Raw genomic sequence first — 27,784 nt, 5'->3', positions numbered from 1 at the left:
ATGGGAGCGGCGAGCACTGAGTGCGGCCCCGCAGCGCGGAGGGCATCGCTCTCCTGCCGCCCACCCGGCCAGGATGCCCAGGGCAGGGAAGGCGGGCCGGTCCCTGGGACTGCCGCGTGTCTTCTCCTTCTGTCTGTTCTTGCACAGCTCCTCGGCTCAGATCCGGTACATCATCCCGGAGGAGCTCACCCGGGGCTCCTTCGTGGGCAATATCGCGAAGGACCTGGGCACCGATGTGGGGAAACTGGCAGCAGCTAATCTGCAGGTACTGTCCGATTCGGATTCCCAGTACTTCTCTGTCAACGTGAACACTGGGGTTATCATGGTCAGCGAGAGGATTGACCGGGAGCAGCTCTGTGGGCAGAACCCCCGCTGCTTCCTCCACCTGAAACTTGCCATCGAGAACCCGGTGGAGTTTTATCGGATCGAGGTGGAGATCCTGGACATCAACGATAACCCCCCGGAGTTCCCTGCTGAGGAGGTCTCCTTGCGCATCTATGAGCTGGCATCCCTGGGTGCCCGCTTCCCCATCCAGCCTGCCCAGGACCCTGACGTGGGCACCAACACCTTGCAGACCTACCACCTGAGTGCCAACGAGAACTTCAACCTCAACGTGAAGGCGCGCACAGACGGTGGAAAGTTTCCTGAGCTGGTGTTGGAGAAGGCTCTGGACCGGGAGCTCAGAGCTTTCCACTATCTGGTCCTGACTGCTGAGGATGGAGGTTCTCCTCCTCAGTCCAGCAAGATACGCATCACTATTCAGGTCCTGGATGCCAATGACAACCACCCGGTCTTCGACAGACCATCCTACGGAGCTCGCTTGGTGGAGAACTCACCACTGGGCACCCTCGTGGTGAAGTTAAATGCCACCGATGTGGACGAAGGGCCCAACGGAGACATCCGCTACTCCCTCAGTAGCCACAACTCGGCTGCCTTACGCCAGATCTTTGCCATCGATGAGCAAACTGGGGAGATTCGGGTCCAGGGGAACCTGGACTTCGAGGAGGCGACTGTGTACGAGATTGAAGTGGAGGCCAAAGACATGGGGTCGCCCAGGATGGAGGAGCACTGCAGCGTGGTGGTGGAAATCACCGATGTCAATGACAACGCCCCTGAGGTCATTCTCACCTCCTTCTCCAGCTCCCTGAGTGAGGATGCACCCCCAGGCACAGTGGTGGCTGTCATACACGTCAGAGACAGGGATTCTGGGGATCAGGGCAAGGTCCAGTGTCACGTGTCTCCAGATCTTCCCTTCCAGCTGCGTAAGGACTATGAGCACCAGTACTCGCTGCTAACCAGCACCCGTTTGGACCGGGAGCGTGTTGCCTACTACAACGTCACGGTCTCTGCCTCGGACCTGGGCAGTCCACCTCTCTCCCACCACACCATCTTGCCAATCATCCTGGTAGATGTCAATGACAACGCTCCCCAGTTTGAGCAAGCATCCTACGAAGTGCTGGTGGCAGAAAACAACCCTGCGGGCAGCGTGCTGGTTGCAGTTTCTGCTACCGACCCAGACTCGGAGCAGAATTCCCGCCTCTCCTACTCCATCCTGCGAGCTGGTGGGACAGATCCAGGCCTGGATCCTACTCGCTACCTCTCTATACATCCCACAAGTGGGCAGGTCTCTGCCAAACTCCCTTTTGACTATGAGCAAACCACCTATCTCCAGTTCCACGTGGAGGTCTCTGACGGTGGCTCCCCAGCCCTGAGGAACAGGACACTGGTTCATGTTTTTATAGTGGACCAGAATGACAATGCCCCCCAGGTGCTTTTCCCCAGGGCTGGGGAGGACTCAGCTGCCCAGTTCCGGATCTCCCGCTCCACCACCCCTCCTGCTCTCATCACCAAGGTGATGGCAATAGATGCAGACTCGGGGCGCAATGCCTGGCTCTCCTACCACCTCGTGGAAGCCACAGAGCCGGGGCTTTTCAGCGTGGCCCTGCGCTCCGGAGAGATCCGGATCACACGGACCGTGCAGGAGACGGATGCTTCTGCTCACGAACTGCTGGTGGTGGTCCGGGACGCTGGGGATCCTCCGCTCTCCACAGCGGTCACACTGGTGGTGCTGGTGGAGGAGGAGGGTCCGGAGGCTTTGCAGGGCTCTGAGGCTGGGGTCGCTGATGGTGGGGGCTTACCCACGATTACACTTTATCTGATCGTGTCCCTGGTGCTCATCTCCACCGTCTCGCTGGTGGGACTGGCAGTGCTGGGCGTGCGGTGCCTCCGGCGGGGCTCGGCGCCAGCCAACCAGGGCTGCTGCGTGGAGAGCGTGAACACCCTGCAACCCCCTCCCAGCCACATTTTTGGGCACTTGCACTATGAACCTAAGCAAGGGGACACGGTGATGGGCGTCCAGGTGACGGCCACCGCACCCCCCGCCCCGCGTTACCGCTCCTGCTTTTCGCCTGTCTCGGACATCAGCGAGTTCATGTTTGTGAAACCCTCCGGGGGTCCAACCGGTGCCAACCCGCAGGATTCCACCCTGCGTATCGAGGTGAGCCCGGGACCGTGCCCCCCAACCTGACCGGAGCCCTGGGGCTCGGCATAAACCCGGGTCGGGCTGCGGGATCCCCGCTCCCGCAGCCGGCTTTGGGCAGGGGGGTGTCTCCGCCGGTCCCCTCTCCCAGCAGCCGGGCGGAGGAGGGGAGGAGCGGGGGGGGTTGGTGGGGGTGGTGGTATTTCCCGTTGCCGGGAGTCCCCGGCGCCCTCCCGGCGCTGCTGGGGTGGAGTGGATGGAGGAGGGGAGGGGGGGAGGGGGCTACGCTGTGCGTATTTTGGGGAAGGCGGTGGAGGAAGTAAAGGAGGAGGGAGAAAAAAAGGAGGAGGAGGAGGAGGAGGAGGGGGCTGTGGAGAGACGTAAAACTGTCACTCGGTCCATCCCCTCCGCTCCCTGATTTTGTGTGCTTTTGCATGCCGAGAAGCGGCTCAGCCGGCCGGTTTGTGATCTTCACCCCCCCCTCCGCCGCCCCCCCCTTCTCATCCTTTCCTGTCCGGCACCGGCGGTGGCTTCCTCCCGGTTCCTGCTCAAAACCTGTCGGAGCCTCCGGGGGTGAGGGGGTTCCGTCCGGCGGCAGCGGCTCCCTGGGGGCGGGCGGGGGGGGGTGAGGCTACCCGGACCCGCCGCCGTTCCGCGCCGTTCCGCGCTGCTCCGCTCGCAACCCCCGGCACGGGATGCTTGGGGGACGGAGTTTGCCATGGCAGCTGCCGCTGCTGCTCGCAGCCTTCTCCTGCTTGCCGGCTCCCAGCAGCTCCCAGCTCCGTTATTCAGTACTCGAGGACCGCGAGCCGGGCTCTTGGGTGGGCGACCTGGCCAAGGACCTCGGGGTGGATTTGCGGAGCTTGTCCACCCGCAACCTGCGCCTGGTGAGCGAGGGTGGGCAGCGACACTTCCAGGTGGATTTGGCGGCGGGTGTGCTGCTCCTGGACAGCAGGCTGGACCGGGAGGCACTGTGCGGGCAGAGCCCCACGTGCTCCCTGCACCTCCAGCTCGTCATGGAGAATCCCCTCCAGCTCCACCGGGTCGAGGTGGATGTCCTGGACGTCAATGACAACGCGCCCCAGTTCCCTAAGCCAGAGGTGGTCTTGGAGATCACTGAGGTAGCCAACCCTGGGACTCGGCTACCCCTGGAGGTAGCAGAAGACCCAGATATGGGCTCCAACTCCATCTCCACCTATGAGCTCAGCCCCAGCCAGCATTTTGCCCTGAGCATCAACGTGAGAGGAGATGGTGTTAAAATGCCCGAGATTGTACTTGAAAAAGCTCTGGATAGAGAGAAAGTGGCTGTTCATCACCTGACGCTGACAGCCCTGGATGGAGGGAACCCGGTGAAATCTGGCACTGCTAAGGTTACCATCCACGTCCTGGATGCAAATGACAACCCTCCTGTCTGTGACCCACCCATATCCAAGGTAAACCTGGAGGAGAATGTGCCAGTGGGCACTCTGGTCACCAAACTGAATGTCAGCGACCTGGATGAAGGTCCCAACGGGGACGTGGAATATTCCTTCAAAGTTAGCAATAACTCACCTGGTAAATTCACCAAGCTTTTCTCTTTAGATCCCCGGACAGGGGAGATCAGAACCAAAGCCCCGCTGGATTACGAGGAATCTAGTGCTTATGAGATTGCAGTTCGAGCCAGGGACAAGGGATCCCCAGCCATGGAAGGGCATTGTCACCTGCGAGTGGAATTAATTGATATCAACGATAACAGCCCAGAGATCGTGCTGACCTCCCTCTCCAGCCCGGTGCAGGAGGATGCGACCCCGGGAACAGTGATTGCCCTCATTGGTGTGAAGGACAGTGATTCTGGGGACAACGGGCAGGTCCGTCTGCAGATCGCGAAAGAGCTCCCGTTCAAACTGGTGTCATCTTTTAAAGAGCATTTCTCACTGGTCACAAGTGGCCCCCTTGACCGGGAGAAGGCCAGTGGCTACAACATCACGGTGAGGGCTGTGGATTCGGGGTTCCCACAGAGGGCCACGCAAAAAACCTTTTACCTCCCAATCGCTGACGTGAACGACAACGCCCCGAATTTCTCCAGTCCTGTTGACACAGCTCACGTTCAGGAAAACTCCCTCCCTGGAACTTCTGTCTTTTCAGTGTCAGCATTTGATCCCGACGAGGGTAATAACGCCAAGCTGTCTTACTCCATCTTGGAAAACGGGATGCAGGACGTACCCATCTCAACCTACTTCCGGATAGACCAGGACAACGGCACCATCTACACTGTGAGAGGTCTGGACTATGAGCAGGACAAGGTGTTCCAGGTGCCCGTGGAGGTGAAGGATGCCGGGTCTCCTGCCTTGAGTAGTACTGCAGTGGTCCATGTGTTCGTCCTGGATGAGAATGACAACGCCCCCACCATTGTCTACCCATCTGTCCCCAAAGGCTCTGCCTTCCACCAGACCATCCCAGCCTTGGCAGAACCTGGCTATCTGGTCACCAAAATCGTAGCTGTTGATGCAGATAGTGGTCACAATGCCTGGCTGTCCTACCAGCTGCAGGAGAGCGCTGAGGCTTTGCCTTTCCAGGTGGAACGCCGCTCTGGAGAGATAAGGGTTGCCCAGGCTCTTAGGGACTCAGAAGATCCTCACAGGCTGGTGGTCGAAGTGAGGGACAACGGGATGCCATCCCTCTCTGCCTCTGTGGTAATAGTCCTTTCTCCAGAGGAAAGCAGTGTCCAGGACTTCGCCAAGTCCTTTGACCTCCCCAAATCTTCTCCCAAGGATACCAACCTAACTCTTTACCTCATCATCTCCCTGGCGTCCATTTCCCTCGTGTCCTGTGTGATGTTTGCCCTGGTGGCTGCCCGGTGTCTCAAAACTGGCAGGGCCAGCTGGACTTTTGCAGGTTGCTGCCGAGGGACCGGCCGCAAACCCGCTTCCCATTTCCGCGGGCAGATGAAGCCAGATGGCTTCATCAAGTACCTGGACGTGGGAGGAGCAGGCTTGACCTCCCAAGCACAGAATTACACCTCTTGTTTCTCTCCCATGTCTGACCAGAGCGATTTCCTCTTTGTAAAACCTGTCAGCCATTCTAGCACTGCTGAGACCGTGGCTGCCTATGAGCAGGTGACCAGCACCTTAGCGAGTCCCTGCGATGGGGTAAGAGATGGGTGTTTCTTACTGTCCTGTAATGCAGGCCATAATATCCAGGCCAGCTGGCTGTTCTCTCTCTGTCCTTCCAACTAAGAAGGTGGCTTCAGGGTACATGTGTCCCCGTCACCTCCTGGGAGGTGGCAGGTGAAAGCTTTGGCTGGGTTTGCTGGAGGTGAGGGAGGAGGCTGGGCAGGACTGTGGAATCAAGGATTGTGTGTTCATGCAAGTGGAGAGTTTCCTTTTGTTCCTGTTTGTTCTCTTTTCTTTTTAAAGTGTGTCTTAGCACGGTCAGGAATGTGGATTTTATTTTATTTTTTCCTATTTTGGTGTTGAACTTCTTGATCCTGTCCAAGCCCTTGTTTCTGCATGGCACAGGGAGAGCTTACCTGAAAGCAAAGTTCATCGCTGTGTCTTTTGCTCCATTTCTGGGGTGCATTGCAGAACTTACTCATCTTTTAACTCTCAAGTGTTATTAATTATTGATTGTGCCTTGGCAAGGGATCATTTTCATTCATTTTCAGTGAGGGGCTGAGTGAATTGTTGAATGCAGTGGCATTTTTTTTGCAAAGATCCTGGTGACCTTACGTGCCCTTGGGCTTGCAAAACCCAAGGCAGTGACGTGCTTTGAAAACTTCACCCACTTGTGTTTAGATGCCTAAATCTGGCTGCAGGTGACTGGGTTTAACCGTAGCTTTTATTACGTTGAGATATAAAAAGCAAAGCAATCTTGTCTCATAAATGCCTGCCCTAAATTTGAAAGTGGCAATTACAAGAGGAATTCAAAATATAGATTGGGAAGGGCTTATCTGGTGGAGGGCTGGGTGTCAGCCTGGGCAAAAGTGTGTATCTGGAATCTGGAGGGCAAGCATTTCAAGAGCTTCGTTTGCATGCAGCACGGGTACCACTGGGGCCTCTATTTTAGGGGAGTAATTTATTCTAATAGATTCTTTCATCAGAATCATCAAAGCTGTGAGAAATTAGTGAAATTGCATCTACTAAATAAAAATCTAGGTCAGCTGTACCCATCTTCACTTCTCCTTAGTAATTGCATGTACAAGCAGAATAATCCTATCCAGCTGATGTTTCGCTGCATGGATTAGGAAATGCTCATTCTTGAGGTAACAGAGAGAAACGTTGTCCTTTCCAGGTGGGATGTTATCATTCTGGAGTTAATTAAGCAGATGATGATTTTCGGAAGTCTGTGTCTTCCAGCCAGGAAACAGTTCTGCTATTTAGTGCTTCTCACAAAGGCCTAATTCAGCCAGGAATACTCAAGCCTAGCTTCATGTCCTTCCTTATTTACAAAATGCCCATTGTTTGATGGTAAAATAACAGGGACAGAGGAGATATGGGGGTTTATTAATGAAGTTACAAAGTGTGGTGCTGTGTCTGAAGCTGCCTGTGTCTCCTAAACAAATCTCTCTTTTCTTCCTTGGCTGTCGGAAGTTTATTCTTTACTCTGCAGACAGAAAAATATTGTAGTGCTCCCAGGCCACAGCTTGTAGGAAAAGTCAGTCAAACACAGTGTGGGAAGCCAGGATCTCGGGCAGGCCTTTTGAAGGGCAGAAGAAGGAAAGATTAGGAAGGTCTGTTATCATCTTACCTTCTGGCATTAGGAGCATCTTCCTCGGTATCAATTAACTGTGCTTCCCCACACCCCCACACTCCTCCAAGCTCCTTGCTTTGGTACCAGTGCTCCTGCTGAATTGCTGCCCTTATCAGTTTATTTCATGCTTCATTTCTTTCACAGCCTGGTTTCCTGAGCTGCTTTGGAAGCTTATTCTCTGAACAGTTTTGTCATGCTTTTTAGTATTCCTGCTGGTTCAGAAATACTCAAGAAAGGGGGAGGGGGAGCTTTCTTTTTGTTCTAATTGATTTGCTTTCCTTGGAAAGAACAAGCTGATATTCCAGGCTGAAATAATCCAGGATCAGATCACTTTTCATTCTCAAAGGGAAGAATGGAGGTATTAAAACTCTTCTGTTTTCTCTGCAGCAAGCTCAACCCAACACAGACTGGCGTTTCTCCCAGACCCAGAGACCTGGAACCAGTGGGTGAGTGCCTCTTTTCTTCATCCATGTGTTTGGTGAAGGTTCCTTCCCTTTGTGTGCAACTTTTAGTGCTGGGAAGTCTGGTGTTCCCTGTCATTGGTAGAGTTGTCCAGCCAAGAAGTCAGAACTGGGGCTGTTTCTGTGTCAGGTCCCTTTGGTGGGGGTGTGAGAGCTCTTGTTTGCAATGTTGGGTCAGGTTTTGGGGTCCTCAGCTCAAGGAACTGAGGGGGGGGACTCACCAGTCAGGAGCTCCAGGTGAAGCTGTGAGATAGTTAAAGGACTGGAGAACCTAATTCACAGAGAAAGACTCCTTCTCTGAAGCAGATTTTGAGCATTTAGCCTCGATTCTGAGCCCAAAATCTTGATTCTTCTCCCTGCATGGAGGCCCCTGGGAATCACTCTGTGAGTTCCTTTACCAGCCATGGAGCTTCAAGCTCTGTGCTGCTGAGTTGTCTCTTCTGGCTTGAGCACCTGAGGCCAAAGTGCTGTGAAAGCCCCAGTGGCTGCCAGAAGTTGAGTGGATGAGCCCCATGTCTCCAAAGGACCTTCTGGAGAAGTGTGTCCCAGCCAGGGAGCAGGTGCCCCATGGAATGTCATTGTATGTGCTATCCCCTGGGGGTTCCTTGGCCTGAAACAGAGTTGAGAACCCCAGATCCAATTCCATTTGTGGGGGTTTGGAACCTTTGGAATGGCCATCACTGACATGGGATGGAACCCTCTTCATGCTTCCCACTGGAGTTGGGCAGCTGGAGGCTGAGGAGGAAGGAATAAAACCTTACTCCCTTGAGTACCGTCAGGACTTGAGCTGGGAGTCCACCTTGCTCAGTGAATACCCCAACCAGAGGTTATAGGTTACGAGGAGAATGGCTCCAGGAGAATTTATATAGGAAAAGATTATATCTTTGGGGGCATAGCCAAGGGTGATACCCTTGGAGCAACCAGGAGTAAATCTGGATGCTGTGCTTCCTTGGCTGGCTGGGTCAGGGACCAGATCTCTGTGCAGAAGAGAGGAGCTCACCCCTCTGTTCTTTATCCATCCCCATGGCCACTGGAGCAGCTCCCACAGAGGTTCAAACGGTGCCACAGGGAGTGTCAGGTCCTGGATTTTGGTGTGGGAGCTTGAAGTTCAACATCTGCAGGAGCTGGTCGTGTCTGAGGCTTTCCCTGGGCCTGGTTTGAGAGTTTAGCCTAGCAGAAAATGAAGAGACCTTTCCAGCCAACTCTTTGTGGTGATTAAAACTTTGTTCTTAGGCTCTTGTAGCTGACAAACCTAAAACACAGTAGGGGTTTGATGTGGAGTAGCTAAAGCATCCCTACCAAAAACCAGATGGGGACTTGAAAACAAGGTTATTGCTGGAGCAGTTTTCTCAAAGGTCTCCTGAATTTCCCATCTCTGACAACGTTTTAATCAAGAAAGATCTGTCTTACTATTTATGCTCTAGTTCAAATGGCAATTAACCAAACCCTGTTAATACAGAAGTGCTCCAGAGCTGCTGTAATGGCTTTGTTACAAGCAGTGAGTAAATGAGCCCCATCAGAGCAAGTTTTGCTGCTCCCTCTTCTAGCATCATGCTGGAGCTCATCAAGGCACTGAGCTGATGTTATCCAGACCTCCTTAACTCAGTGACAGGGACTTTTTCCTCAGCCCATGGGACAGTGACCCTCACCCCAGCCTCTGCCTGGAGCTCTTTATGCCCTTTCCCAGTGCCTCAGTGGGATAAACAGGACGTGGACTGGGAAGAGAGGGGAAAAGCAGCCCCAGGCTCTGCTCACAGAGAGCTGAACTACCACAAAAAGTGGGTTCTGGAGCACGAGCTGTGATGTTACCCCTGGTGCTCTGTGACCTGGGTGCCCACGGTGGTCCCTGCAATGGGCAGAGGTGGCTCGTGCCACCAGGCTTCCCGGAGCAGGAGCTGCCCAGGCAGAGCCCAGGGTTTGCAGAGCACAGGTTGATGCTGGGATAACTCCGTGGATTTTAATTCCTGCTGCTTTTCCTTGCTTGCCTCTGTGCAGATTCCACATTTGCAACGAAACATCTCTTACTGATTTCCCCACACCCCCCCAGCCCGTTTCTTTTATCCTGTTTTAAGTCCTATCACGTGAGATATTTTTATTCTAAAAATTATTTTTCCTGTGTCCCCAGGACAGGGACACAAAGTGCTGTCCTGTGTTCAGTGCCCAGCCCTGACATCACTCTGGTGAAATCCCAGAGAGCACTCTGCTCCCCACTGTGCTCTTCCCAGCATTTTGCTGTCTGCTGAGTGAATTCCCCAGGCTCTGGTTTTTAGCAGAGGTATCAGAAGGTGCAGGAGCAGCTGTCTGAGTCCTGCCCACTCTTATTCTCTCCTAAATCAGCTCCTGTCTCCTGCTCCTGCACCTTGAGCTCTCCCAGCTGCTGCTTGGTGCTTGGGCAACACAGGTCAGGGTGTATTCTTAACTCTGTTTGTCTGACCCAAATTAAATAGCAATAAAGAGAAGGCAGCTTAGGCCAGTGGGTTGAATGGGTCCCAGAGGGAGTCCAGTGTGGCCCTGGAGCCAGAAAGAAGGCTTAAACCATGTTGTGGTTTCTCTTTTGCTGCCTTCGTGGGAGCTGGAGAAGGGAGAATTCTGTAACCCTGCACATCAAAACAAATCCCTGAGCACCTGGAAGGAGGTGAGCCCAGGGTGAGCTCAGTAAGCTGGGATGGTCTCTCCTTTCCAACTCTCTGGTGTGGGCCAACAAAGAGAATTTGTTCTTTGTTCTGAGGCACAGGAGAGCTCAGGGAAAAAGAGCTCAGACAATAACCTCTGAAAATGTGGGAGGGAGTCAGACCTGAGTAGAGCAGTTCTCAAATAATCTTGTTTGGGAGGACCAGGAGGACAGATTAATTCATGGAATGATGTTTGCATCTTGATTTTGCTTTTTTTGGTTCGTTTGTGCCTTTTTTTTTTTTTAATGAAAATCATTCATGCTGTCTCTGGGCAAAAGTAAAGGAATACAGAAGGATATGGAGCAGCAGATGCTGTTCCCAGACAAATCCCATCAGTGGCTGTAGGGGAGATTAAAGGGAGGAGAGGGGCAGTCCAGCAGCATCCCTGTGGGATCATCAGTGGGGGTTTTCCTGGGAAAGGGGGGTATAGGGAGGGGGAGACTGCAGGGATTGGCTACAAGGGATTCATCTTGTTGCTTTTCTCACTTGTTGCCAAAGGAACAGAGAGCAGGCTTGTGTCCTTCATGGTCATGGTACTTGCCTGACCTTGGTAGCTTTTTGTTTTGCTTTCTGTGGGGTGGTTTATTCAGGACAACCCCAGGTTTAGATCAGGATTTCCTTCCTGGAGGAGTAGAGAGGGCTCTGTTCTGCTCACAGGTTGAGTCATCCCAGGATGGGAAGAGCCAGAATATCTTTGGCAACTCGTGGGGACAATCCATGGCCATGGGGACAGGCTGTAAGGAGATCCCAGGCAGGAAGAACCCCAGATCAGTGGTGGGGGACTCATGAAGGAGGTGGGAAGCAGTGTGGGAATCCCCTGGGGAGGGAGAAGCAAAGCATGCAGAGGAGATAAAAGCTGCCATTTCACACCTCCTCTCCATTTATTTCCTCCCATCCTAAATCTCCCTCTGTTAATGCTTTCCAAGGCTCCAGGCTGAACTGAAGAGTGATGTTCCTTTCACTCATCACTTAAGTAGCATCACAGCTGCCTCGTCTGACCCTGGCCAGCATCACCCAGGCTGTGCCAAGGGAGGGTACAGCAGCAAAGCTTTGGCACTGGCACTGAGATATTGCAGTGATGCCCACAGCTGAGGTGTGAGGGGAAGAGATGAGGGTTTTTTTCCCATTCTTTATTCCATTTTCACTCCTGAGCTCCAAAAGTTGGGCTTCCAGGACTAAGAGCAGCCTGCCTGTGTGTGGTGGGGGAGAGGGAAGGGGTAAAAGGTGTCCCCAGAATAGTCCTTAAAGCTCTCAGGAGTGCTCTTGGGGCTCCAGAGCATCCAGCTTGGGGGGCTTCTGGTGTGTGTTTGGGGTGAGCAGGAGATGGCATTGTGATGGAAGCACCTCCTGATGCTTCCTGCAGGATGGAAGCACCTCAGACATGCTCTGGCCAAGGACTTTTTCCATGGTCTCCTCTGTGTCTGCTCCAACAAGTGCATAACTTGTGAGGAGCAGCTGAGGGCCCTGGGGGTGTTGATCCTGGAGCAGAGGAGGCTGAGGGGAGACCTTGTGGCTCTCTGCAACCCCCTGAGAGGAGGTTGGAGCCAGGGGGGGTCGGGCTCTGCTCCCCAGGAACAAGGGATGGGACAAGAGGAACTTTTGGCACAACTCAAGTTGTGCCAGGGGAGGTTTAGGTTGGAGCTGGGGAACAATTTGTCCCTGGAAAGGGTCTCAGGGCCTGGCCCAGGGGGATTCCTCATCCCTGGGGGGTTTCCAAGCCCTGGAGATGTGGAGCTGAGGGACGTGGGTTAGAGGTGACCCTGGCAGAGTTGGGTTGGACTGGGTGGTCTGAAAAGTCTTTTCCAACCAAAACGATTCTGTGACTCTGGTTTCCTACCTAACACTTCTGTAACTCCTTAGGAGGCTGCTCAGGGCCTGGCTTCCCTCTGAGCATGGGCTGCAGCCCCTTGGTGCAATTCTGGAATGGGTTTGGGGTGCTGGGACAGGCAGGAGCTGGGAACAGGAGAGGTTCTTGGATATGTGCTCTCTTTTCCCTTCTTCCTATGGAGCTGAGCCCATCCTGGGACTGGAAGCTGAAGGGTTTGTAGTGATGTGTCCTTGTCCCATCCCACCTTCCCTTCCACAGCCAGGAGATCACAGAGCTGGTGCTGCACATGATGAGCACTCTTGCTTGCAGGGTTCACCTTTTTGTTTAGTAAGAGCCCAAATCTCAGCAGGTTCAGTATTTGGGCTTCTTTCTACATCACCTCATGAGCTGAATGTTTCCTTCCCTTATTGACCATCCTGGCCCAATAATCCCTTTATCCACATTTGCCATGTTCCTTGTTGTCTGAGCTCTCCAGATCCTGCCAGGTGGGACAAAAGCTGGATGGTCTTTTATGGAGAAAGGGAAATATCTCAATGAGGGATGTGCTGCTTAATCTGGAAAGCCCCCAGAATATCAGAAGTTTTGTCATCTCAGTGTTATGCCTAGAACTGCTATTTTAGGGTGGTTTAGCAGGTGCTACGTGTGTTAGTTTAATTTTTTCTCCCTCCACCTGCTTCCTGCACAGCTGAGCACATGCCATGGCTGGCTGCTGAGGCACAGGGATCCGAAAAAATAGGCACAATAACCCTTCCAGAGAATTGCTCAAAATATCCCTCCCTTCCCTCATGCTTGGGGCAGGGAATGCTGGCAGGATGGGCTGGGTGGGATAATCCTGGTTTCAGCTCCTTCTCATCTAGGAGGGCTGGAAGAATCCCTGTGATGGGGGACACTGCTCTCCTTTTTGGGGGGACATTATGGCCTTTTTTGGGTTTGGCTCTACCTGGCAGAGCATCCCAGCAGCTCTGCTGGCAGGAATAAGGACTTGCTGGTGCTTCAGGAGGCTGTCAGTCTTACCTCCTCCCCAACCCCTGCTTCTTGCCTGCTAACATTTTGCTCTCCCAGCTTTGCACAGTCATGATCTTGCAGCTGGGCCTCATCCAGGCTCTCTCCAGCCCTTGGAATTGCATTACAGCAGCAGCAGGGAATGCGTGGAGCCGGGGGAGCATGGGGGGAAGGGCTGGCAGCATCCTCCTTCCAGGCAAGGAGAAGGCAATTTGTGGAAATCGGGGCAATTTTTGGAGCTGGTTCTTGGTTGGATTTTGGTTTTGGGAGGGCAGTGGGACAGAGGGATGCTGGTCAGGGGCTGTGTCCCCAACCCTGAGGCTGTGTCCCCAACACACCCTAAGCACAGCGAAGGCTCGGCACCAGCAGGGACTGATCGGTTCCTCCTCCCTTGTCATTTTGCCAGCTCAGAAACGCGCAGGCTGAGATTTTCCTCCTGCTGCTGCCTCGGGCTGGAGCTGTGTGTGGGAGGCTGGGGGTGGGGAGGGCTTGGAGGAAGGGGAGAGAGAGGAAAAAGAAGTGCAGGGGGGGATGGCAGGCAAGGGGGGGCTGTCTAGGAAGGGGGCCGGAGGGATGGGTTTGAAGGTTCGGGTGGACTCGATGATCTTAGAGGTCTTCTCCAGCCTTAATGAGTCTGTGACACCTCCTGGTCCTTGGGAGCTGGGGGTGGGGGAAAGTCCTGCCCCAGACTGCTGGGGGAGGTGATGGGAGGGTGAGAGCAGCAGCCAGAAGCAAAGAGGAGGGGAATGGGAAGAGGCTGAGAGGAGAAACAAACCCCAGCCACCTCCTCCCCGAAGTGCAGAAGCCTGGAAGAGGTGGGAGCAGTGCTGGCTGGGGGAGGGGGCACTGCTGTAGGAGCCAAAAAGCCCCAAATGAGAGAGGAAGGAGGATGCTGAGGGTATCCTGGGAAAATCCCCAAGCCAAGCGCTGCCCCCGGACACTCCCAGGGGTGCTGGGGTCTCATCCTGGGGGTGCTGGGCTGTCCTCCCCAGCCCCTGGAGCTCTGACAGCCCCGTCCTGGCAGGAATAACCTTTTTTCATTTTATTGTGGCACTGCTACGGCCTCGTGTTTCCAGCTGCAGAGCCAGGAAAAGGATTTTTCCAGGTTCCAGCAGGCAGTTTTGCCACTGGATGTTTGCGAGGCCTTGGGCTGCCATAGCAACGAGCTCCATAGCAACCCCGCAAGGAAAGGAATAATTCCCTGCTCCAAGTGGGAGTTACAAAGGGACGTGGTGGTTCGGGAGGGGGAGGGCGGGGGATGTTGCGAAATAAGGCAGAAGGTCCACCCTGTGCCGCCCCGGGTGGGAGCCCTGGGTCGTGGGGCATCCCCGGGATGTGGGACACGATGGGATTGCAGCAGTCCCGAATTCCCACGCGGAACGGGGGCGTTTGGAAGCCGTGGAACTGCGGGGTTTGTCGCTGCTAGCCCAAGGGCCACCGAGCCCGGAGCTCCCCAAGCCCCCGGGTCCCTGCGTTGGTCTCAGCCCTGGGTTTGCTTCCTTCCTTCCAGTCCTAACGCTGCTGGAAACCTTCCCAAAAAACTGCGAAGCCGGCTCTGGGCTGAGCTTTGGAGTGTGGAGAAGAGAGGGGGAAAAATCTGTGGTGTGGGGGATGGGTTTTTAGAAATAAAACACCGAACAACCCCCAACTATTGAGGCGTTGGTATTAAAACCAGCGAGGCCTTGGAGTCGTTTCCATCGGAACCAACCCCACCACCCCCCAGCAGCACCCAGGGTTGCAGAGAGGGGGTGGTCCCAGGTCTGTCCGGGCTGGGGGAGCAGGACAGGGCAGGACAGGAGAGGACAGGGCAGGCTGCTGGATCTCTGCTGGTTCTGGGCTGGGTGATTCACAGCTCTGATTCAGCTGGCCAGATCTAGTCCTCAGCTGGTGGTTGTTTTTTTTTTTTAAGTTTTTTTTTTCCTTCCCTCTCCTTTTTTCTTTTTTTTTTTCTTTTTTTTTTTTTTTTCTTTTTTTTTTTTTTCTTTTTTTTCTCTTTTTTCCCTTTTTCCCTTTTTTTCTTTCTTCTCTTTTTCTTTTTTTTCTATCTTCTTTTTTCTTTTTTCTTTTTTTATTTTAATTTTTTCTTTTTTTTTCTTTTTTCTTTTTTTTTCTTTCTTCTTCTTCTTTTATTTTTTTTCAACCCAAAAAGTTATTTTTGGGCATTTTAAGATCACAGCTTTTTTTAAAATTCTTTTTTATTTATTTATCTATAACATGACTTTGAAATCTGGATGACTGTGCTCTAAGTAATTGAGGCACTTCAACTTCCTGCTTTGAGAAGTGAGCTCAATACCATTTATTATTCTTTTTTTCCCTTCTTGCATCCCCAAGGCGTTTCTAAAATAGCTTTTCCGTGTAGTGGTGTGGGGCTGTCTGTGCAAAATTAGGTGCTGAAAGGGACCTGAGGGCCATGGGGTTGAACATGAGTCACCATGTGATGGGAACCCACAGCTTACTGGGTTGTACTGGGAAGATGGTAGCCAGGAGGTCATCAGAAGAGTTGGTTGCCCTCAATTTGGGGCTCAGGGGACCAAAGCCTGGAGCCCTGTGCCTGGGTTTGGGCTCCCCACTCCCACAAAGCCATGACCAGAGGGTTGGCATCAAAATGCTCAGAGGTCTGGAGCCCAACGCTGGGGAGGAGAGGCTGAGAAAATCTCTTCAGCTTGGAGGGCTGAGAGTCTCTCACAGCATCCTCCTGAAAAAGCTGTCAGCCCCCAGCTTGGACAGGAGCACCCTGTGCTGGGTTAGGAACTGGCTGGAGGGCCGGGCCCAGAGAGTGGTGCTGAACGGGGCTGCATCAAAATGGCGGCTGTGGTGTCCCCCAGGGATCAGTGTTGGGCCCAGTGCTGTTCAATATCTTCATTGATGATTTAGATGAGGGGATTGAGTCCATCATCAGCAAATCTGCAGATGACACCAAGCTGGGGGGGAGTGTGGATCAGCTGGAAGGCAGGAGGGCTCTGCAGAGGGACCTGGACAGACTGGAGAGTTGGGATGATCCCAAGGGGATGAGGTTCAACATTCCAAGTGCCGGGTCCTGCACTTTGGCCACAACAACCCCATGGGGAGCTCCAGGCTGGGCACAGAGTGGCAGAAAGGGACCTGGGAGTCTGGATTGCCAGGAAGCTGAACAGGAGCCAGCAGTGTGCCCAGGTGGCCAAGAAGGCCAATGGCATCCTGGGCTGGCTCAGGAACAGCGTGGCCAGCAGGTCCAGGGAAGGGATTCTGTCCCTGTGCTCAGCCCTGGGGAGGCCACAGCTTGAGTCCTGTGTCCAGTTCTGGGCCCCTCAGCTCAGGAAGGAGATTGAGGTGCTGGAGCAGGTCCAAAGGAGGCAACTGGGCTGGTGAAGGGACTTGAGCACAGATCCTGTGAGGAGAGGCTGAGGGAGCTGGGGCTGTTCAGTCTGGAGAAGAGGAGGCTCAGGGGAGACCTCATCACTCTCTCCAACTCCCTGAAAGGAGGTTGGAGCCAGGGGGGGGTTGGGCTCTTTTCCCAGGCAACTCTCAGCAAGACAAGAGGGCACAAAGGGTCTCAAGTTGTGCCAGGGGAGGTTTAGGTTGGAGATGAGAAAGAATTTCTTTCTGGAGAGGGTGATCAGGCATTGGAATGGGCTGCCCAGGGAAGTAGTGGATTCTCCGTGTCTGGAGATATTTCCAAAGAGCCTGGATGTGGCACTGAGTGCCATGGGCTGGGAACTGCAGTGGGAGTGGATCAAGGGTTGGACTTGATGATCTCTGAGGTCCCTTCCAACCCAGCCCATTCTATGATTGTATAAATGTCTCAGTGTGTCTTCAGGACACATTTTGAGGGGATGCTAAGGCTGTGGCTTTCACCCATGGGTGGTCAGACACTGGAACAGGAGGCTAGGGAGGTGCAGAACCAGAACACTGAGCATCTCAGGTTGGATTCAGTCCAGGTCTGCTCTGAGGAAGGGGTTGGATCAGAAGCCTCCCCACCTCCCTTAGGCTGATGCTTCCTTGTCCTGCTGAAGCAGTCTGTGATTTATTTCTTTTTGTTGTTCCCACATGCCATGGAGGGGCTGCAGGGCTTTGGTTGTGTCTCTGGCAGGGGGACAGAGCTGTGGCACAGCTGGTGGTGAAGCCCACGTGTTCTTCCCTTCTCTAAAACCAGAATAAAGGGAAATGGTCTGAAGGGAGGGGAGGGGAGAGGGAGGACCTAGCTGAGGGTCCTGGTGCCACCTTCCAGGTGAATTCCCTGTGGCAGGATGAACCTTTCCTTCCACACCTTCCCACTGGCACAGGTCATGGAAGTATGGCTATGAGCAAGGCAGGAGGAGCTTCTGTCCAGTGCAATCCATCCCCTGAAGGAGAGGTAGGAGGGGAGGGAATATCCTTTCAGGAGGTGGAAAACACGATGCCTGCAGTGCCATGTCCAAGAGAAGGTTGAACCTGGGCCTCTGGTTTCAAAACACAGTTCAAACCCCTGGAATGTTACAATTCAGACAAAACAAACAAACCAAAAACCCCAACACCTAAATGGGGTTGGCACTTCCCTGTGCTTTCCCTTACCCCATCCCCAGATCCCACCAACTTGCTGGGGTAGCCCCCAGAGCACCAGCTGGGTGGCACCAAGGGGGTTCTGGGTGGCACCAAGGGGGTTCTGGGTGGCATCAAGGGGGTTCTGGGTGGCACCAAGGGGGTCACCAAGGGGTTTCTGAGTGGCACCAATGGGGTTCTGGGTGACACCAAGGTGTTTCTGGGTGGCACCAAGGTGTTTCTGGGTGGCATCAAGGGGTTTCTGGGTGGCGCCAAGGGGTTTCTGGGCACCTTTTCTGCAACCCTGAACCCCCTGGGAACCTTCCTCAGCTGCCAGCTTGGGGGCAAAGAGGGACAGGAACCTCTGGGGTTAACTGGCAGCTAAATGGGTTGTGGTTTGCAATGGGGTTTAGATTCCTAAGTCCTTGATTGGATCTAGCCCGGAGCTTTATTCCCAGCCCTGCTTGTGACATGAAGAGGTCACTGCAACCCCAGGGCTGTCCCCACTCTGTCCCTGCTGCCAGGACAGGACGTGGCATGCACCACCCCGAGCTCAGGGCAGCTGAGGCTGAGGAACCCTCAGCACCTTCACCACCCCAGCCCTGAAATCAATTTTCATTCCTTGCTTCTGGGCTGCTTGAGATGGAGCCATCCCACGTGGGGCAGGGGGAGGCTCAAAATAGTTTTTGGGATGCCGTGGGTGGCAGCAGACAGCAGGTCTGCTGGTGGCAGGGTCGTGCCAGGGCAGCCTCTGCTAGGGGAGGGATTGGTTGCATATTCCATATTCCATATTCCATATCCCATATCCATCCATGGTGAGAGCAGAGCCCTGTGCCTGGCTGGAGATGGAGCAGGCAGGTGGGAGCAGAGGGGAAGGGACAGATGGTTGTGTGGTCCTGGCACAGGTCCTGTGGGGCTTTGGGCAAGTGGCTTAAGACCAAATTTCCTGCAGTACCTGGGAGTGTCTGTGCACACATCCTGACACTCAGATCACCCCAAATCCTGGGGTCAGTTCTGGGCCCCTGAGGAGCAGAAGGAGCTTGAGGGGCTGGAGAAGGCAGGAGGGGTCAGTTCTCTTTAACACCTTTATCAATGATCTGCTCAGGGGATCAGGTGCCCCTTCAGTCGGTCTGCAGGTGACACCAGGTTAGGGGGGGAGAGCTGGGGGGTTTCAGGGTAGGAAGGGTCTGCAGAGGGACCCGGGCAGCTCTCCAGGTTTGGGAAGAGGGGGAAGTGTCCGGGGGCAAAGGAGCTGAGGGTGTTGGTTGAGGCAGGAAAGCCCCCCTGGCCCTGTGTGGTGTCAGCAGGAGCAGGGCAGGGATGGTCCCTGTGCTGGGCACTGCTGAGGCTGCAGCTCCAATCCTGGGCTCAGTTCTGGGCCCCTGAGGAGCAGAAGGAGCTTGAGGGGCTGGAGAGTGTCCAGAGAAGGGAATGGAGCTGGGGAAGGGTCTGGAGAGCAAGGAGAAGGTCTGGAGAAGTTGTGAGGAGCAGCTGAGGGCCCTGGGGGTGTTGATCCTGGAGCAGAGGAGGCTGAGGGGAGACCTTGTGGCTCTCTGCAACCCCCTGAGAGGAGGTTGGAGCCAGGGGGGGTCGGGCTCTGCTCCCCAGGAACAAGGGATGGGACAAGAGGAACTTTTGGCACAAGTCAAGTTGTGCCAGGGGAGGTTTAGGTTGGAGCTGGGGAACAATTTCTCCCTGGAAAGGGTCTCAGGGCCTGGCCCAGGGGGATTCCCCATCCCTGGGGGGGTTTCCAGGCTCTGGAGATGTGGAGCTGAGGGACGTGGGGCAGGGGTGGCCCTGGCAGTGCTGCAGTGGTTGGACTGAATGAGCTGAAAGCTCTTTTCCAACCCAAACAATTCTGTTTCTGGGACCTTGTGCTTCAAAGGGATTTGCCCATATCCACCTCTCACTGGCTCCATCACAAAGTGTGGGACTGAGAAGGGCTTTGTGGGACCCATGGGCACCCTCACCTCTCCCATGCATCTCCAGTTTTAATTCCTGTGTGCAGCAGATCTGCTCAGGGAGGGTGGAGAAAGCTCCTGTGCAGTCAGAGCTCCCCTCCTTGCAGAGTTGGGATGCAGTAGGTGCTGCTCTGCCCAGCTCCCCATGGCAGGCACAACCTTCAGGGATGCTTTTGGAGGTCAGTCCCATTTCTGAAAGGGACCATATCGAGCCTGGTCTGTGTGTGGGGCTGCAGCAGGCAGAGGCAGTGGGGACATTGGGGCAGGAGGATGCTTGGTAGGGTGGTGAGGAGCCCATCTGGCACCCAGCACGTGGCTGTCCTGGCATTTGCAGCACGTGGGGTGCTGAGAACTCGAGCACGGAGCTGCCAGCAGGAGACCCCAGAGCTGGGGGAGAGTTTGGCTGCTTTCTGAGCCAGGCTTTGGGGTCTGAGCGAGGTTTTGGGGTCTGGCTCCTGGTTATAAAGGGCTGGGACCTCCATACCCTGCAGCCTGGTGGTTTGACCATTTGCCTAGGGAGAGGGCCAAGCTGTCTCCAAAGGGAAGGACTTTCCTGTGGCCCCATCTGACTACTGGAGAACTCCCCTTTGGTAAGAGCAGGACAGCCCTGGTCTCCAGGAAGCCAAGAGGCAGAGCCTGGCATCCCAGCAGGGAGCAAGAGCACTCAGCTGGCAGGGGGATGCTGGTGGTGGGGGTGATGTGGTCACCTGGGGTCAGAGCAGAGGAAGCTGGTGAGAGTTTTAGGTCTTTCCAAACAGGGAGGGTCTGGGGGGGCTCTGAGAACACATCCCTGACCTGCCTGGAGGGGAAGTGCCACCACCAGTGAGTGGTGGCCAAGCACAGCTGGCACCTGGCAAACGTGAATGGGGGGCTTGTTCAGGCTGCACACAGACTGCTGATTGTAACCTCAGTCACAAAACCTCCTTAATCAAAGCCTGGGAGCATCCCCAGAGGTTTCCCAGGCAGATTTGTGAAGCTCAACCCCTCCACCAGCCAGTCCCAGGGAACCAAGGGGGTGCTCACCTCCCTCCTCTCCTCTCCCCATGGCTCCATCCTGCCCAGGACTATCAGCTGCCAGCTCTGCAGAGCTGCTGGATGCTCTTTGCCTCCCTTCAGAGCAGGTTTGGGGAGCTGGGGGGGGGGGCAGCTGGCTCCATGTTGAACCCCAAACCCAACACACCATGGGGGTTTCTCACCCTCCGTCTTCCAAGTGAAGCTGCAGGAGGGAGCTGGAGCCCAAAGAAGCTTGAAAGGCTCATCCACTCCCATGGCCCACCGAAGGAACAGAGGTGATACAAGAGGCTCTGGGACCTCTGGGGCTCTGAGACCAGTGTTTTCTGGAGTAATATTTGATTTTGGTGGGTGATGAGGTGCTGTCTCTGAAGTCAGCAAGAATGAGGTGGAAGCTGGAAGCACCCCTGAGCTCTTTTGGGAGTTGTGGTTATTCTTCAAATGCCTGGAGAGGGATGGAGACCTCTGAAAGTGTCTTGACTCTTCAGTGTTATTTACTAGAAGGATTTAAAGCCTTCAGACTCCTCTCCACCAGCAAACAAAACCCCAGCCTTGGCTTCTCATGCTCTCTGATGAGTCCACTCCGCCTGACCAAGCTGCAATAACTGACTGGTTATTGTATTATATTATATATTATATTATAACTTTTTATCTGTTTTCATTTCCCATAGCTCCCAGAATGGAGAGGAAGGTGGAGCCTGGCCAAACAACCAGTTTGACACGGAGATGCTCCAAGCCATGATCCTGGCTTCAGCAAATGGTTGGTTTCTCTCACGGGTGGGGAAAGCACAGCCCTGGGATTTGTGTACCTGGGGGGGCTGCTGAGGTCCTTCTGCAGCAGCTGCTGCTGGAAAAGCTCTGCTGTCCTTGTTATCCTGCAGGGGAGAGGGGTTGGGAAGGATTCAAGCCAAGGAGATGCCAGGTGGGCATCAGCACCAGGTGTGCTGTAGACAGGGGAACCTCTTCCACCCACCTTGTGTTACCTGTGCACAGGGCAGAATGTTCTCTGGCTTCTGTGGGGTTGGGGTAAGAGGGAGAGATGTTTTTGAGGTGGTATTTCAGCCACTACTTGGTTGAGAAGGTTGGTGAAACATTGGCTGTGTTGCAGCTTGCCATGAGGCAAGGGGGGAGGATGCCTGGAGGATTTCTGGTGGGCAGAAGTTGGGTCAGGAGCAGAGGAGCTGCCTGGCTCAGCATCCCCAACAAACCTTGTGTCCAGAGACACCACTGGGTGCTCTCTGCTCACCCTGGGTCCCTCTGCTGAGCAGGGGTTTGCCAAGCTTTGTTCTCTCTCCCCAACCCTTTGCAGCTTTAAGCACCAGGATTTGGACTGGGGTCATTTTGGGTTGGTTTGCTCTGGTTTATGGCTGTGCTGTGTGGGCTGTTCCCACTCACCCCCTGTCTCCATAGCTTTGTAGAAAAGAAATGCAATTATCACTGCCTGATGGGTAAAGAGCCTGCTTTTCATACAGCTTTTATTTAGAAATACCTCCCAGTCTTTTTCCCCCCCCTCTTGATTTAAAAATAGAAGCAACAGCCCAAGCCATAAAACCCTCTGCAAAATGTTTTGGATATTTCCTTTGAGCTGTTAGGAGAGAAAGAATCCGGGGAAGGAGGGATGGCTTTGGTGTTGCTTTCTTGGAAAGCTGCTTTGCAGCTGAACTTTGGTGCTCTGCAGACCCCAAGCAGCCTGGAGACAGCTGCCCTGGCCAGGGAAGAGGAGCAAGGGCCTGGCCAAGGGACTTGTTTACACACAAGGGAAAGAAACAATGTGAAAATGTGTCTCTGCTCTTAAGAAGAAAAAAACCATGGAAAAACAGCATCTGGGAGTGCACGTGGATATCATCACTCAGTGCCTCTGGATCCGGTTTCCTTGCTCAAAAATAAAGATGTTTTTTCTGAGCTCCACTCCAGCAGCCCTGGAGATCTGAGAGCTGAGCAGGTCCCTTCCAGGTTAAGCACTGACTTCCCCTGTAGCCCCAGATCCTCTCACAACCAATCTCCCCCAATCCATGAGTCTGAAACAGCCCTCACCTCTCCCAGGGATTTGGTTAAACCAGATCCATCTCCTAGGTAAGGGCTTTCCCAGGGAGAGGAGGATTCCCTGAACCCCTTCTTGCTCTTGCCCACAAAGGTCCCTTGGTGGGATGGATGGATAATGGTGGAGGGATGGATGGAGGGATAGATGATGGATGGAGGGATAGATGATGGACGGAGGGATGATGGAAGGATGGAGATATGGACAGAGGGAGGGAGGGATGGATAGATAATAGATGGAGGGATGGATGGATGGATGGATGGAGGGATGGAAGGCAACAAAGCACCCAGAGTTTCCACCAGCACTGTATTTTCATGCCCTCCCTGCTCTCTGTCCCCTCCTCTTCAGCTCTGACTCATTAGCAGTGTTGCTTGGAGCAGGTTTTAATTAAGGGCAGTGCTAATTTGCTGCTAAGCTGCTGCTCATCTCTGGGTAATGGTTCCTGGCTGTTTAACCAATCCTTATCTCTCTCTGTCACCTGCTGAGCTTTGCTGGGGACACCACGGAGTGGCAGGTGGGACACAGTGACACAGGTGACCATGGCACTGTGGCTTCTGCTCACCTGCTGCTCCAGGCACTGGGGGGATTCAGTCACTTGCCCAGTGCTCAAATCACCCACCCAAGCTGGAATGTTGGGGCACCTGGTTCCCCCCAAGGACTGTGCCCATGTTGGAGGGCTTCTGTCTCCCTTCCTCTGGGTTTTCATGGAATCCCAGACTGGTTTGGGTGGGAAGGGACCTTAAAGATCATCTAGCCATGGTCAGGGACACCTCCCCCAGCCCAGGGTGCTCCAAGCCCCATCCAACCTTCAACACTGCCAGGGATGGGGCAGCCACAGCTTCTGGGGGCAACCTGGGCAACCAGGGGCTCAGCACCCTCACCCCAAACAATTTCTCCCTCCCATCTCCTCTCCATCTCCCCTCTCCCAGCTGGAAACCCTTCCCCCTCATCCCATCCCTCCAGGCCCTTGTCCCCAGTCCCTCCCCAGCTTTCCTGGAGCCCTTTCAGGCACTGGAAGGTGCTCTAAGGTCTTGCTAGAGCTGGGAACCTCTCTCCCCTGGAGCTGGGAACAACCAGAGCAGTGTTTTGAGCCCTCTGAAGGGACAGAAGCAGCTGCTGAGATAGCCCCAGGAGCACAGATGCTCCCAGACCCCAGACACTGCAGGGCAGACGTCCTGTCCTTAAAATACTTGGGCTTCCAGTGGGAATTTAGAGGGCTGCCATGAGATGGTGGGAGAGCAGACAGGAAGGGTCCTTCCCCCCAGCTCCAGTGCCCCCAGGCAGGGGCAGGGATTCTGTATCAGGTTCTGCTGGAAGTCCCAGCAGCAGCTGCAGCAGGGTGTGCTCCAGGGCTGTCTCCGACTGTCCTGTCCTCTCCTCCCTCTGCTGCTGGGGTGATGGAGCCACTGCCTGGTTATTTTTGCCAAAGGCCAAATTGTTGGGGCTTTTTTTTTTTTTCTTTTCTTTTTTTTCCTCTTTTCAGGACCGTTTGAGCTCAGGGCTGGCTGCTGGGAAGGGCTGGGTGTAACCTTTCCAGCAACAAGAGCTGAAGGGCTCTGCTTGGCAAGAGCAGCTCGGTGCCCATTTAGAAGCCTCTATTGTCCCTGTTCTCTCTTCTTTTTTCAGCTTTAATGTCAGTGTTACCTAGAAACAGCCTTTTGCTCTTACCCTGGACCAACCAATCACCAGGCTGGGAACCTCACAGCAGATTTCTTCCTCCCTGCCCCCTAAGAACCCCGCAAAACTGTGCTGTGACTGCAAACTACTTCCAGTTGTCCTGGGTGCAGCTGGGAGGTGGGATGGTCCAGGGGCAAACAGGGCAGCTGGATACAGCCCAGGAGAAGGTGCCCAAGCCCACCAAGCTCACAGCTGAGTTTTATCCAGCTGGGAGAGCCAGGAAAAAAAAACAAAAGAAAAGAAAAGAAATCTTTTCCCACTGCAGCCTGTAAGTGGGTTCCTGGCTGTAGCTTGTCCTGCCAGCACATCTCCAACCACTCCATCCCCCTTCATAGCACCCCAAGGGATGTGGGGTTGAGTTGGCTGGTACTGAAAGGAGCTGCTGAGGAGGAAAGTGAGGATTAGGGATCAATAACCCTGATGGTCTGTGCCCATCTCCTCCAGAGCAAGGTCCTCCAAGCCCCCTGGATGCATTTAATGCATCTGGGATGCAGCTGATGGGGAAGTGCAGGAAGAATTCTGTCTGGAAAACAAAATGGCATTTCCCCCAGTGGTTTGTACCCTGGCCTGTGCATCCCCTGGCCTCGGGGCACAGTATCTCGCCTGTTTTTGTCCTCGCTGTGTGTTTTTTTCTTGCCGGCTCCAGCAGCAGCTGTAACTCGTTCCAAGTGCTGTTGCTTCATCATGTGCAGGCAGAGAGATTTCGGGGGGAGGAGGGGTGGGAAGGGGGGTGTGGGATGTGGCCCAGCTTTTTGTCTAGCTTTCTGGCTCCATCTGCTCAGGGGAAAGCTAAGGCAAGATGGAGCCTTGCAGAGATCTGGAGAGGAGAAAAACACGAGGGGACCAGCCCGTGGTGGTTTTCTTTATTCCCTCAGTCTCTTGCAGAAGGAGGGAGCAGCAGCAGCCCTGGCCTCTGCCTTGAGCCCTTTTTGTGCCCGTTCTTGGTCTCTCCATCCTCTGTGAGCAGTTAAAAGGCTGAGATGAGCTTCTCAGTTCCTATCTCAGGGTTTTAGCAAACCATCCCTGAGCAGGGCTGGGCAGGGCTCCCACCCCGAGCCCTGCATGAGCACTGGCACCGGGGCAGCTCATGGTAACAACCCCCCCTCTGCTCATTTCTTCTCCTTTCTCCATCCATCCCCCCATCTCCATCTTGTCTCTACCTCCCAGCTGTGCCCCAGCACCCAAAGGAGGGATGGGTAGAGGGGGTGCCCAGCCCCTTCCCCATCCCTGCGCTTGCTCTCTCCGTGCTGGAGCTTTGCAGCGAGACAAGAATGGATTTGTTATCCCCTCCCCCTGCTCCCGGACAGGACCAGCAAGCATCGATTTGCTTTGTGCTCAGCTTCCCAGAGCCATTTTCTGGTATTGCGTGGAGGGGAAGAGGGGGGGGAGGATTTTTCATGTGTGCTCTGAATGCAACCTGGCTGGAGAAGGGCTGGGGGCAGGGTTTTAAATGCAACGGGGGGGGGGGAATAAAAATAAATAAAAGAATAATATTGGATTTCCCTTAATGCGTTCCTTAATGGAGCTGTTTGTAATGCGAGGCTCTTGGAGGGGGGAGAGCGGGTTGGTTGTGGGTTTTTTGGGTTTTATTTGCGGGGGCAGAGCAGACGGTGCAGGGAGGGGACAGGCAGCCCCATGGCTGCGGAGGGTAGAGGAGAGGTTGCCCTCCTCTGGCCAGGCTACAACCCCGAATCCTAAAACCTTAACCCCGATGTGAGATGGAAGGGTTGCAGGTGTCCTGTGGAGCCCCGAGGGGTAGAAAGGGGAGGTGAAGGCTGGTGACCAAGGAGACCTTGGAGCACTTTCCAGTCCTTGAAGGGGCTCCAGGAAAGCTGGGGAGGGACTTGGGACAAGGGCCTGGAGGGATGGGATGAGGGGGAAGGGTTTCCAGCTGCAAGAGAGGAGATTGAGATAGGATTTTAGGAAGAAATTGTTTGGTGTGAGGGTGCTGAGCCCCAGGTTGCCCCCAGAAGCTGTGGCTGCCCCATCCTTGGCAGTGTTGAAGGTTGGATGGGGCTTGGAGCTCCCTGGGCTGGGGGAGGTGTCCCTGCCCATGGCTAGATGATCTTTAAGGTCCCTTCCCACCCAAACCGGTCTGGGATTCTATGAAAACCCAGAGGAAGGGAGACAGAAGCCCTCCAACATGGGCACAGTCCTTGGGGGGAACCAGGTGCCCCAACATTCCAGCTTGGGTGGGTGATTTGAGCACTGGGCAAGTGACTGAATCCTCCCAGTGCCTGGAGCAGCAGGTGAGCAGAAGCCACAGTGCCATGGTCACCTGTGTCACTGTGTCCCACCTGCCACTCCGTGGTGTCCCCAGCAAAGCTCAGCAGGTGACAGAGAGAGCACCCTGGGCAGGTGGGAGATGTCCCTGCCCATGGGACAGGGGGTGGCACTGGGTGGGCTTTAAGCTCCATCCCAAACCAGTCTGGAGGCTGTGACACCAAGCTCTGTGTCGGGCACCCCGGGGCTTTTTGGGGCTGTTACGGGGACATCTCTGCCTGCCACTAACTTGCCCTCCTCTTCCCCTCCCTCTCTCCCCCCCCTTGTTTTGGCGTCCCCCACAGAAGCTGCTGATGGGAACTCGACCCTGGGTGGTGGGAACGGCACCATGGGGCTGAGCGCCCGCTACGGCCCCCAGTTCACCCTGCAGCACGTCCCCGATTACCGGCAGAACGTTTACATCCCCGGCAGCACCGCCACCCTCACCACCGCCCCCGGCAAGCGCGATGCCAAGAACGCCGGAGCCGCGGGGGGCAACAAGAAGAAATCTGGGAAGAAGGAGAAAAAATAAAGAAGAAGAAGAAGAAAGAGAGCTTAGAACTCCCGGGCAGGCAGCTCCCAGCACTCCCCACTCCTCAAATCACAGCCCAGGCCGGAGCACGAATGTCAATTTTGTTGTAGCTTTTTCATTTTTTTTATTTTTTTTTTCCTCTTTTGTGATGCAAAGAGCAGGAAAAGGCTGCGAATGTATCTCGGCATCATCAGAGCTAGGAGCAGGGGGTTTGCTGCTGTTAGATCTCATGATGGAAACCAATCTGGAAGCTGACCCAAACCTAAACAAGTGCCCTGTGAATATTTGCTGATGTTTTATACTCTCCCTCGGGGTGTGCAAGGCTGGAAGGTCTTTTGTCATCCTCTTTGGACCCAATTTGCTCCCAGACAGGTTGAGAAAGGCACAAGGCTCCTGCTCAGCTTTGCCCAGTGTGGGTAATTTGAACATGGAGCTTTTAATTTATAGTCCTCCAGTCATCGTGGGGATTTTTATTTTTATTTTTTGGAAAGGCAAAGGCAGTTCCCAGCTGGGTATCTCTGCTCTTCAACTTTCCACTAGGAAAATCCCCCCCACCCCCTGTAAAGGACAGTGATGGATTTGTTGCTGTTGGTCAGGAGTGCTTCAGTTCCTGCTTAGCTACTGTCCCCCCCAAAA

At 54.4% G+C, this 27,784-nt stretch overlaps 1 protein-coding gene across 1 annotated transcript; it reads left to right on the top strand.

The window, feature by feature from the left end:
- LOC103537167 (protocadherin gamma-C5-like) lies at positions 1–27,784 on the top strand. Its single transcript, XM_030459342.1, is given in 5 exon segments — positions 1–27; positions 29–2,497; positions 7,595–7,653; positions 21,311–21,399; positions 26,922–27,784. Coding segments are annotated over 5 exon segments (2,871 nt in total). The 3' UTR covers positions 27,149–27,784.

The sequence above is a fragment of the Calypte anna genome, chromosome 13, assembly GCF_003957555.1.
Source record: "Calypte anna isolate BGI_N300 chromosome 13, bCalAnn1_v1.p, whole genome shotgun sequence".
NCBI lineage: Eukaryota > Metazoa > Chordata > Aves > Apodiformes > Trochilidae > Calypte > Calypte anna.
The sequence above is the reverse complement of the archived record's forward strand: the minus strand, read 5'-3'. Positions and strand labels throughout refer to the sequence as shown.